Consider the following 12450-nt stretch of genomic DNA (forward strand, 5'->3'; position numbering starts at 1 on the left):
TAGCTCAGTTTTGTGTACTTGATTTTCACAAGCAAAACATATGGCCGGAATAAGTCCACTACTCGTAAACCTGTGCAGTAAGTGCAGCTAGGGATCAGTTTCGAGATCATAATGAACACCTGACCACAACCCAGCAGACACTTTGCTCCTCCACTGAACTGTAAATCCATCATTATGCCCTTCGTGGGAGAACCAGAGGGAAGGACAAAAATCTCCATTTAAATGACTGAAACACTCTTTGCCAATTTGAGAAACCTTCAAAAAAAAAAGCCAGTCTTTTCTTACTTCTAATCAATCTCTCAATTACAACAATTAGAAAACAAGTGCAACACTTAAAAATACATAACAGCAATATTTAGCATTACCAGAATCTTCTCCACCAAAGTCAAAGAAATGGTCTTTAAGAGGTCTTCAGTAGTTGTGAAGTTGTAGGACATAAGGCAAGATTTCTGAATGGAAGGAATGAGTCCAAACAGTGGGCAGTAATAGATTGACACAAAAGTTACAGTCATTCTGTGTGTGGAAAAAAGTGCTCAACTTACCATCATCTGTTTGCCACTGCACAGGATTAAAAATTAAATGTCTGCTGCCTGATCTGTTCCAGCTAAGTTGATTGATTAGAATGTGTTCATCTTCCCATCTAACTTAGCAAGTTTAAAAGTGGCAGGTTTACTTTTCCATAATTTATAACACCAGAGCTTAATAAAGTACATGAAAGGAAATGCCAGTAGAACTGTTGTCCAAAAGTAATCTCTCACAAAGTGATAACAAAGTCTGGAAAAAATATCACCTTGTAAAAAATATAGAGGAGGTTAAGATTTCAAGGAAATCAAAGATATTTCAGTATACTTCATTTGGCTAGACATGCACATCAATAGCACTAGATTATTACTGGCACATCTTCCTATTTAGGGAAATTATCTGGTCCTCCTACAAATGGATTTGTGTTTAAGCCTTATATTTCATTCTCCTGGAAATTTGGGAAATAAATCTCAACCTAGTCTTGATGAACATAAACACTCAATATGGAGCAAATGTGAGTAGTGAAAAAATAAGGATACAAATTCCTAAAGAATTAAAATGTGCTCTGGTTGCTCAGAACTTTGAAAAGGGCATTTGGTACCTTAAATTAGGATCTGAAATCATTGCTCTTTTTTTTTTCCTTTTCTTTGAAAAGGCAAACCAGTCATTTCAGATTTCTGAATCTGAAAAAGTCCTTCCTTTTTTGAAGATAACACAATCACCTCACATTTCATTATGCTTGAAATTTAAAAGAAAGATAGAAAACATTCCTTACCTTAAAAAGTCTTAAAATATTTGCGACCATAATGGACACAGAACTTGCTGCAGCACCTATCACACCTGATATCTTGTCTGGCTTAGTGAAAATAGGTGGGTCACCATTAGCACACTTCACATCTGAACCATCTTTTTCTATCAACGCTTGCACAAACGTTAAGGATTGCTCCAATGCATAAGTGTCCCTAGAACACGTATCAAGGATCCGGACACCTAAGGTGATATTGGCGAGAAGATCAGGGTCTTTATTAATCTGATCAATTGCATACAGCATGGCCTCTAGTCTATGGATCCCTTTCTCCTTCTTGAGCTCCCCACAAGGCACCCCTCTATCCCCTTTTGCATGGACAGGGAACAGTCCTCCCAAGATGATGTCCCCATCCAGTCGGATGGAGTGGGCATATTCCTGGCCATGAGTTCTTTGCATCAGGGTGAGTATCCAGTAGAATCTGGCTGTTAACAGGAAGAAACAATGGCAGGAAACTAATCGCTTTCCTTCGTATACCATTTTCTCTGAAGATGTTGCTGCTATCCAGTATCCAGATTTTCTTCTTGCTAAAGGATAAGGTTGACCATTTGAAGCTGTACTTTGTGGAGGCTACCATCAGTGCCCAGTAAGTAATATAGAACCATGCGGTAGGTAGAAAAAGGATCTCAGCAGAAGTACATAAAACCTGTTTTACAAAAGATGTCCACTGATGTCATGGGTTGATCTGCTTTTCTGAGAGGTGGTTTTCAATTGCTCTTAATTGATGGTGAAGTGTAGGGTAGTATGTCTGGTCCTGATGCTAAGAGGAGGTCAATAGCTTATGTCCTTGTATTTTGCCCTGCAGCTGAGGTACTTCTGGAAAAAAAAAAAAAGAAAAAAAAAAAGTGAGAAATACTATTTAGTTCAGTAGTTTTATACCTGTCACACACTGTATTTACTTTTGAACATGAGTTACATCGCCTAGGTTTTACTTTCGATAGTCTGTAAGGAGTACTTCTTGGCCTTCCATGAATGTGAACACCCGGCTGCACTGTACTACAAGCCAGGAAATTGATGATATCAGCAGAGGAAAAGCCAAATCAGGGAAACTAAACTTCACTTGGTGTTCAGATTCCGACCAGTAATCCGTATTTACCTTCTCATTGCATGACATCCAGAAACAGATTTGATCTGTAACACACTGTATTTTCCGTTTTGCTGTATCATTCTGTTCCAGCCTATAGAAATGCAATAACTACTTACGCTCTCACTCACAGAGAGGTTCCATTTATGACAATGGAGTAATCAGGGCTCCTGAATTTAAGTACGCTCTTCAGCCACTGCAGTACAAGCACATTCCATTCATTTGGATATTAAACTGATCATTTCTCCAGTGGAATTCACTTTTTTCTGGGTTTACTATATATCCAAAACACCTTTGAGATAATTTCTAACACTAAATTACTTTTATGAAAAGGTAGCTGATTTCTAAAGCAAAAAGAGCACAATGTATTCTGTTAGGAAACCAGCTGAACACCCGGTATTCCATTTCTGACATTTGACTTGAGCTGAGCTCCAACATTAACAAGTCTCCATTTGCTGCTTGCATTTGGACCACATTAAATAGGACCAACGTTGTGCTCCCACTGACATCTGGAGAAGTACCACTGATTTTAACGAGACCAGGATTTCAGCCTACGTATCTAAACACTTGACTGACTGTTATAAATACCTCCAAATTGCCCCCACTTTAATTCTCAAGTGAGTGGCATTTATTTATTTCAATATTTAACAAAATTACACTTGCCTGAATAAAATTTTAGACCTCTGAAGAAAAGAGAGATAATTAATTTTTACCTGATACTAGATTGGCACACTGTGGTAACTGCATCTGAGCCAGTCTTTCAAGGCATTTGTTATAGGCTATGGACAGCAGTGGACATTCTAGAGTGCAATTCACCTGACCCTTTTCTTTAAAAAAGCTTTACTTATTACAAAGTTGATCACACTGAACAAATGCCTACCTCACTGCCTATACAGAAAATCCAGGCTACAGGCTCATCTGTAGATACGTACTTTGTCCCTAGTGATCTGAGTGGTTCCTACCAAAAATATGATCAAATTAAAAGACAATTATAGACAAAATTAGAAGACAGTTATAGACAACTACACTGTTTTTCAAAGACATTTTGAATTAACTTCCACAAGATTTTTATATGTGATGTGGTAACAAAACTCAAAATGTGATTTGAGAATGCTTTAAATTGATCATCCTCTTCTTACATTTATTTTGTTATATGTTTTTCCACAAATGATAATACTAAGCTCACAAAAGCTTAAGAAGAGTTTTTAAATAGTGGCTATTTGAAGACCTGAGAAAAAGACTCACAATGAATAGTCTTCTACTGAATGTAAAGGTATCTCACTGTGATTTGGTAACAGAGCAACGACTTGAAAATGAAACATGTTTTAACAGGTGTGAATAAAATCACTGCAACTGGGAACAGCGGCGCACAAGACCTTCAGTGCCTCTTAGTATTTAGTTTTGCTTGAATTTGGCTCAGGGTTGAATCTAAATGAAACAAGGTCTCTGCTGTTTTATGTGATAACCCCATCTTTCTCCTTTTGGGCACATAATTTACAAAGCTGCCCAGGCTTCAGCCCCATGAGCCAAACTCGGACTCAGTCACAAATGGAGGAACATGACTAACATCACTGTGTGACTTGATCCAGCCCCATGGGATGTTTCTTATATGGCACACACTATAGAAAAAAGATTGTATGAACTATCCACTAACCACAACCATCTGTTGTCTTGATTGCCTTAGTAGAAAAACACAGTTAAGGGTTCAAAATAGTAAAGAGTAAAAGTTGTAGCTACACGTACAGACACAGAGACAATTTCCTTTCTGGTTCCACAATGAGCGACCAACTCATTAGTCTATGCATGCATGTACAACCCATACAGGGAGCAATTCTCTAAGGGAATAAAAGATAAGACTATTCCTATTTGACACTGTACAGAGAACAAGAGAACAAGAAGGCACCACTGAAACAGTGAAAATATTCATGAAGGAAAGAAATGCTGCTTTTTCTTTTTCTCAGCCTCAGGTCAATTCCTTACAGCCAAAGAATGCCCAGAAATTAAAGCAAGTGTCAGTCTTTGTACAAACAAATAGTGATGAATTCAACTATTGCAACCCAAATTCCAACAATGGAGAAGCTACAGTGAGCCCAATATCCTCAGTCCAATACTTTGCCTGAAACTGACTGAAAGTCAAATGAATTGATAATAAGCATTTTTCAACATTACAGTCTATGTAAGCATTAATTGCTCTGCCTCAGCTTGCATGTTTTCCTGAAAAAGTATGTTTCTTTGCTGCAAGTGCTCACAGCTTGTCTATTAAACAGAAATAAAATTTAAATTTTTTTTTTTAAAGTTTAAGACCTTTTAGTCTTTTTTATGTTACCTAAGAAATCTATTACACTGCTTAATTTATTCATGCCACACTGCTTTTCATATATTGATTAATCTTAACTTTTACAGAGTGTTGTAAGCCTGCGTAGCTACGCAGAAAGCATCTGCTCTAAATGAATTCCGTTTTTATCAATGAATTTTAGTGAAAAAGCATGGACCCCTGGGCTATAAAGCCTGAATGAACTTTCCTCCTGTGGAGAGATTTCATTCAAAGTAAAATGCTGTCCTTTTCCAATTGACCATAAAAGTTTGAATTAATGCAAATATATTCTCGATATACCAGGTTATCCACCGTAGTAGCTGGTGTTGGGTAGAAATACAACTTCAGAGAAGTCCGCAGCATGGTCCAAGAGTAGGTGCACCACAAAGCCTCTCCTCAGTCACCTTGGAATACATGCTTCTCTTGGGTTTAATTCATTAAAAATATCTGGCATTATCAGAACATAGTTCTATTTTTAAAGTCAGTATTTCAGCACAAACCTCCACTTGTTCTGCTAGAATATATATTTATTTTTAAACCTAAGGAGGCGGGGTACTGCAAGACAGGGGACATGGAAATTTCTGCATGTAGTGTCTGGTTCTGAAATTACTTCCTTCATAAAATCATTCAGCTTTATGAGATATGTGGTAGTCAAGGATGGGTACTTTGGTACCACGTTGCCAGAGTCAGTGCATCGGCATGTGCCTGGACCAGTCACTATTTCAACCACAGACTCACTGCACTGAGAGATGGACTCATTATGGGAGTTCTTTATGTTAACGGACATCTAAATAATGACCGGAGAGTGACAGATAAATACTTCAATAAATACAGGCAATGTCTCTATTTTGGTAACAAGGCTCCTGAAAGAGCCGTCTTCAGCTGGCACTGAAGTTGTGGCTGAAATCATACGGAAAGATTCATTCAATACCTTCACCTGAAAATACTGTTTAAAAAAATCTCACCATTACAGACAGCCGTGGGAACAAGGACTACTCTCTGCAGCATAAGCAGGAAAATGTGTTCACTGAACTTCATGGAACATTTTTTAATTGACATTGCCAGTCAGACACACACAAACCCGTTACCAAGGGGCAAAAAAAGCTATTTCATGGGGGGAAAAATCAGCTGAGAAAAAGTATTTAAAATTTTGTTTGAGGCCAAAGAATTCATTTGTCATTGCATTTGAAGCACAGTTGGAACTGCACTGAAATAAAATAAAGCCAATATTCTGTGAACTAGAAGGAGGAATTTTAGGGTGAAAACCCATTTCTGCTTTCACAAAACGTCAGTCTGTCCAGTCAATGCAAAACTGATCTGGTTTTACTGAATGAAAATAGATTAACAGCATCTTCCGTTATGAAGTTCTGAGGAGAAAAGAAATAGCAAAAATGTGGTTTTTCGGACTTTTTACTACTGACATGCTACTTCTGAAGTATCAAGAATTATCTTGCTAACGTTCATTTTAGTGTTCATAAAAGTTGCCTCTTTCTCCTGCACAGCATTCAGCGATGAATAAATAGCTGAATTTCCACACAGAGCAGGTAAAGAGTTGCCACCTGCATACAGTAACCTGACACATATAGAAGATTAATGGGTTTTGCTGACAACAGAAGGGAATTTGGAAAACCTTTGGCCTTGACATCGCAACTCCTAACTTGCAGGAGAATTCTTCACTGATGTAAGTAGCCTTATCTACCTCGGTTCTTCTGTAATGATTTGCTGTGCCCCTGCCACAGAGGTAACCTTTACACAATAATCAGGACTTCAAGGCGAATCACCCTCAGCATCTCGTTTACAGGAACTATTTCTTCCTAGTGCACCATGAGAGAAATGTCTCCACTCAGTCTGATCAGCCTGTTTTAAAATACCCCAGAGCACCTGCCTTCACATTCCACTCTGCAAATATCCATTTTCCAAACAAGCTACCCTGCTAAAAAACAGCACGGGTCCTTCTGCCAGGATGAGGCAAATAGGAGCTTACAGTTTTCAAAAAGGAAACAGCATCAAACATTTTCCGCTGCCCTTCCTGCTCTCACAGCTGAATAAACCCCATCAATATTAACACCTTTAGAGTTGGTTTCACCTCTGGTCTGGCAAGTGATGATCAAGGAGCTATTCCCAGGCAGCCTAGGAGAGCTTTCTCTGGTTTTGTTTTCATTTCACCCTCTTCCCACCAGACTCCCGCTCCCCAGCCGGCACAGCTGGGCTGAGAGCAGGCGCCGGTAGCGCAGCCCCGAGCTCTGCGAGAGGGGCTCTGCCCCGACAAACGCAGCCGCCCGCCGGAATCGTCCCGGGCATCCTGCAGGAAACCCCCCACCGGCCCCCCGGGCGCCCAGGTCGCGGCAAGCTCCGCTCCGCACCCCGCGCTCCGCACCGCACCGCACCCCGCGCGTCTCACGCCGGTGCATTCCTCACAGCACTCCGCATCCTGCGAACCGCACCCTGCGCCCCTCACCCCGCGCAGCACTGTGCACCGCACCCCGCGCATCCCGCCCAGCACTGCGCACCCCGCGCCCTCCGCCCAGCCCCGCGCCCCCCGCACCGCGCTCTGCCCCCCTGCTCCCCGCCCGGAGCAAGGAGCCGGCCACGCACCGGCTTTCCGCGCGGCTCTTCCGTGCTTCCCCTGCCGCCCTTCGGCTCCTAACGCATCCCGGCGGCTTCCCGGGCCCGAGGAAGGGCTAGCGCAGCCCGCCCGGCCCGGCCGGCCCCGCCCGGCAGAGGGGCCCGGGGAGCGCCCCCGGGGCTGGACGAGCCGCCCCTCCCCGCGCAACTCCGCGACCATCGCCCATCACCGCGGTGTTTCTCCCTCGAAGGGAGCCCCCTATTGTTCTCCACTTTACTTAGCCGAGCTATTTATTTCTATTTTTTTCTCTCTTCCCAGGCTCATCCGTACCCCAGCTGGCGACTGTTGCTGAGGGATTCCGGCGCAGCCTTGGCGCGGCTCTCCCCGGGGCCTCGCCCCTTCCAGTTTAGCGGCCGCAGGACGGGTTTAAACTGCTCCCCCCGCGGCCTGGCCGCCGAGGCGGGCGGGGAGCGGCGGGCACATGCGGATCCCCGGCGGCAGCCGAGCCTGGGGCGGTCCCCTCCGAGCCCGCATCCCCGGCCGGGAGCACCGCACCTCCGCCAGCGGCCATGCAAAAAACAAGCGTCGCCTTTTATTTACAGCCGCCGGTGATTCCTTCCTCTCCTTGCATCCACTGGTCAGCTTGAATGCGCTTCTGTTCCCCCTCAATGAAAACCTGAGTCTCTTTTAATGAAGCCCCGGTCCCAGAGGTCAGAAGCCTGCAAACTTCAAAACGCCGACGCCAGATCTGCATGCACTTTGGGTCACTGATCGATTTTTATTACTTCAGTTGTGTTGGGTTTTGGTTTTCTAACCGTGTTATACATTCAGCTGCCCACACTTCGGATTCCCGCAACAAACACATGCCAGCGCTGGGGGATGCTCCTCCACGCCGGGGCCAGCTAACCCTTCGCCGCGGGCCGGCACAGCCCCTCGCCCCCCCTCGCGGGAGGGAGCCCCCGGAGCACGGCGGGGACCCTCCGTCCCCTTCCCACCCCAGCGACACGAGGGTCTCCCCCGCGGAGCGGAGCCCCCTCGGCAGCGGGGCGGTGCGCGGCGGGGCGGGGCGGGCGGGGGGCAGCTCTCCTGGCCCCGGAGCCGAGCGAGAAGTTGCCGGCGGCGGGCAGGGCTGGCCCCGTCCCTTCGGGGCGGCGGGAGCCCCCTCTTCCCTCCCGGCCAGGAAACGCCAACAGGACGGCGGGGAGGGCGGGGGAGCCCCTGTGCCCCCCCACCCCCCCCGGGGGTGGGAGAGGACCCAGGTAAGGAAGCGACCTCTCTGCTCAGGAGCACCGATATCCTCCCTTCTCGCTGGCTGCCGAGACGGCACCGTGCCCGGGAGCTCTTTTGTTAGAGCCGATTGAGGGAGGATATCGACCATAAAAACGATAAATAATTAAAACAAAAAAAACCCAAAAGCCCCGGCGCCACGAAGCAGGCGGAGAGGATTGCCCAGCCCGAAAACGTTAACTGAGGCAAAACTTGCGTTATTTGTGGACTCCTCTCTCCTTAAAATAAGAACTAAAGACGACACACAAACATACACAAATACCTTGCTCGAACGGAGTTGCATATCCATATTACTGTAGAGGTCACTGGAATTAATACTCGGCGCCGGTCGGGAATAGCATGAGGTAATTTCTGTACAACGCTCGGCTCAGCTTCCCCCGGCAGCGTCAGCTCAGTGTGCGGGAGCCCAGCCTGGGACAGGGATCCAGGAGAGCGATGTCGGTGGTGCTGCATAACACTCGCGATTAGCCAAGCCGAACCTGCTCCACTGTCTCCTTCCTTATTCCTCCTCCCCTCGCCTAAATAAAAAAAAAAAAAAACAAAAAAAAACCCACAACTTTTTGGGACCAGTGGCTCAGCCCCCGTGACGATACCCACCCTCTGCCGCCTCGCCGCTCAGTTGCAGCGGCGGACCCACGCACCGGCCCGGCCGCGCCGTTCACAGCCAAGTAGGAAAACGCCTCCCAGCCCCCGCCCCCGGCCCGGCCCCCCGGCCCCGGCGGAGTCGTCCCCGCCAGCAGCCCCGCGGATGCCGGCCCCCGGGCGCCGGCGGGAGCGGCGCGACCCGCCCCCCCCGCCCCCCCCCACCGAGGCTCCGGCGGGACGGGAGGAGCAAGGGGAGCTGTTCTTGGTGCTGAAGGCGGCGGCACGGCCTGGCACGGCACGGCACGGCACGGCACGGCACGGCACGGCACAGCACGGCATGGCCTGGCACGGCACGGCACGGCACGGCACGGCACGGCACGGCACGGCACGGCACGGCACGGCCTGGCACGGTACGGCACGGCACGGCACGGCACGGCCTGGCACGGCACGGCACGGCACGGCACGGCACGGCACGGCCTGGCACGGCACGGCACGGCACGGCACGGCACGGCACGGCCTGGCACGGCACGGCACGGCACGGCACGGCACGGCCTGGCACGGCACGGCACGGCCTGGCACGGTACGGCACGGCACGGCACGGCACGGCCTGGCACGGCACGGCACGGCCTGGCACGGTACGGCACGGCACGGCACAGCACGGCACGGCCTGGCACGGCACGGCACGGCACGGCACGGCACGGCACGGCACGGCCTGGCACGGTACGGCACGGCACGGCACGGCACGGCCTGGCACGGCACGGCACGGCCTGGCACGGTACGGCACGGCACGGCACAGCACGGCACGGCCTGGCACGGCACGGCACGGCACGGCACGGCCTGGCACGGCACGGCCTGGCACGGCCCGGCCCGGCCCGGCCCGGCACGGCCTGGCACGGCCCGGTACAGCAGGGCTCGTCACGGCACGCGGCCGCGGGCTGCGGCTTCGGGCCCTCCCGCCTCGCCTCGCCGGATCCGCCGGTGGGGCAGTCCGCGGCCGACACCGCCCTCCCCGCACCCCCGCTCCCCCGGGGCACCGTGCCGGACAGCCGTTTGCCCCGGGGTTTCTGAGCGGAGGAAGCCAATGGGGTTGAGGCTGTCGCGGTGCGGAAGCGGGAGCAAGGAGGGGGCGAGGAGGGCGGCACCGGTGGGGGCCGGGGCTGTTCAACGCGGCGTCCCCCCCCCGGGGTGCGGGACCTTCATCCCCCTCCCTCCTTCCGCGGGCGGCGGGGCCGTGTCCGCCCCCGTCGGACCGATGGCACAGGAGAGGTTTCCCAAACGTCTTTTGGCCCATCCCGGGTTCGGCTCGCAGCTCGGATGCCGGGTGGAGGAGTTCCCGCTTTGCCCCAGGCACCAGGGGGGGTTCGGCAGCGCGGAGCCGGGGCCGCCCGCAGGGCGCGGAACGCGGTCGGGAGTACTTGGCTGGAACGCTCTGGAAGTTCGCTCCTCTCCCCAGAGGCGCTCCCCACCCCAGGACCTTCCCCGCTTCGCCGGGACGCCCCGCTCCGGGCCCGCCGCGCTGCCGGGTGGGAGCGCCCGGGCCGGTCCCGCGGGGCCGGGGCAGCGCAGCGCCGCCGGGGCCGGGGCCGGGGCCGCCCCGGAGCTCCCGCCGCAGCTTCGGTGAGAAGGTTCCACCTCGAGGGCGCTGCCCGCAACTGCACCCGCGGCGCCGGGCTCGGCCGGGCCTCGCAGGGCTCGGCTGGGGGAGAGGGCTCCGAACTCCGCGGTCTGAGCAGGATGGCCGGTTCGTCAGGCTCCTGACGCTAACCAGATCTTTTCCGTCTTCCCACTTCAGATTACTCGGAACTGCTTTCCTTAATAACAAATATTTTCCTTTGCTTTGCCCAGATTCGTCTTGCTTACTTCGAACATCGGTGCTGGAAGGAGGAAGAATCCCAGGCACACCAGACCCAACCAGTGCTTCCGTGATCATCTTTGTTATACAGTACTGCTTGGATTTATGTACGAAAGCTCTGCCCCACGCAAGACACACGGCTCTGACAGTATCTGATGAGTCTTTCAATCCTGTAACTTTTTATGGAGATGATCGTTTTCTATTGGAAAATGGCACTGCGAAACCGGCCAGGTCTTAAGACAGAACATATTAACTCATGTTTGCATGTGTTTTTTCTCAAAACCTTCCGTGAAAGAAGACTGAGGAGCTGCAATTTCAATGACTCTATCATAGAAATCTGGAATATAGTCACATAGGTTAAATCCTGATGTTTAACCATGAACAAAAGTCCATCTTAAATTAGAGATTCTCCTTAACCCCCATCAGAAAAATAAGCTACACATGAGTCACCTGTAGTGTTGGATAGATCAATTTCCAACTTCATTTAAACTCTGCAGCTCCAGCAACTTAACAGAAAGTTCCGCAAAGCAAAACCAAGTGATGTTCTGAGGGCATAGCTGATGCTTGAACTTTTGTGTAATTCTTGCAGCTGAAGATGCAGTGTGAGGTCAAAAGATTAGGATAAGGAAACCTCCAAAGTGTTTCCAGCTTGGCCACCAACCTGAATGTAATCTGTTGCCTTGCCCTGGCTCTCCTAGCCACATCTTTTCCAGAGCACAATTTTGGGGGCATGGGGACTATATCCTACTACGTATGTTTACAGTGAGTAGCGCAATGACTCTTAGGTGGGAGTATGATAAATAAATGCATAATCAAAGAGACGTGTGCTGGGTTTTGACATGCAGACAGAGAATATAAACTGGGGGGTGGGGAAAAGGAAAGAATGAGAAGCTTTACATGAAAACAGTCATGTCTGGTGACGATATATGACACAAAAGAGAGGCAAAACACATTCATCATTCTTTGAGTAGGATTCTTTCTGATTCAAGCCCAACAGCAGTTAATGTCAGTTTGTACAGAAGACTAATGTCAGGACTGGTGACAACTACTACCTGCACAACTGACTCGGGAGGGAAGAAATCCAGTTCTGGAGACCAAGCTGTCATAAAGGAGCTCTTAAATGACCCTTTTCCAAGTGAGAAGTCCTGATTCTCACAGGAAGCATCTTACACGTCAGGAGATTGGCATGGACTAAAGGCCATACTAAAATGTCAGGACCACAGAGACATGGCCTGAGAGGCTTCAGTTTTAATTACTGCTTGGCGTAAATGCTTGCTCTAAATATCTCTTTAAAACCAAGCAAAACCAAATGCATCAGTCCACCTCTGTGCCTCTATTTCTCCTACACAGAAGATGTTGAACCTCTGTGTATCCAAGCAGTGATTCTGGCAAAGCAGCTCATGTTCCAACGGCACTATTCCGTAACCGCACTCAC

At 49.3% G+C, this 12450-nt stretch overlaps 1 protein-coding gene across 3 annotated transcripts in view; it reads right to left on the reverse strand.

The window, feature by feature from the left end:
- GRM8 (glutamate metabotropic receptor 8) overlaps nucleotides 1-9339 on the reverse strand; it is a 362097-nt gene extending 352758 nt beyond the window's left edge. For 2 of the 3 annotated variants that reach the window (XM_074827653.1, XM_074827656.1), the window contains exons 1-2: nucleotides 8841-9339; nucleotides 1298-2143 (exon numbers count right to left, since the gene is read on the reverse strand). In XM_074827653.1, the coding sequence (XP_074683754.1) occupies nucleotides 1298-1807 (510 nt within the window). In that variant the 5' untranslated portion in view covers nucleotides 1808-2143; nucleotides 8841-9339. Of the gene's footprint in view, nucleotides 1-1297; nucleotides 2144-7320; nucleotides 7515-8840 lie in introns of those variants that run through there. The other variant, XM_074827654.1, reaches the window with a different exon arrangement.
- Nucleotides 9340-12450: the final 3111 nt, after the last annotated feature.

Source organism: Strix aluco, chromosome 5 (assembly GCF_031877795.1).
Source record: "Strix aluco isolate bStrAlu1 chromosome 5, bStrAlu1.hap1, whole genome shotgun sequence".
Classification (NCBI taxonomy): Eukaryota; Metazoa; Chordata; class Aves; order Strigiformes; family Strigidae; genus Strix; species Strix aluco.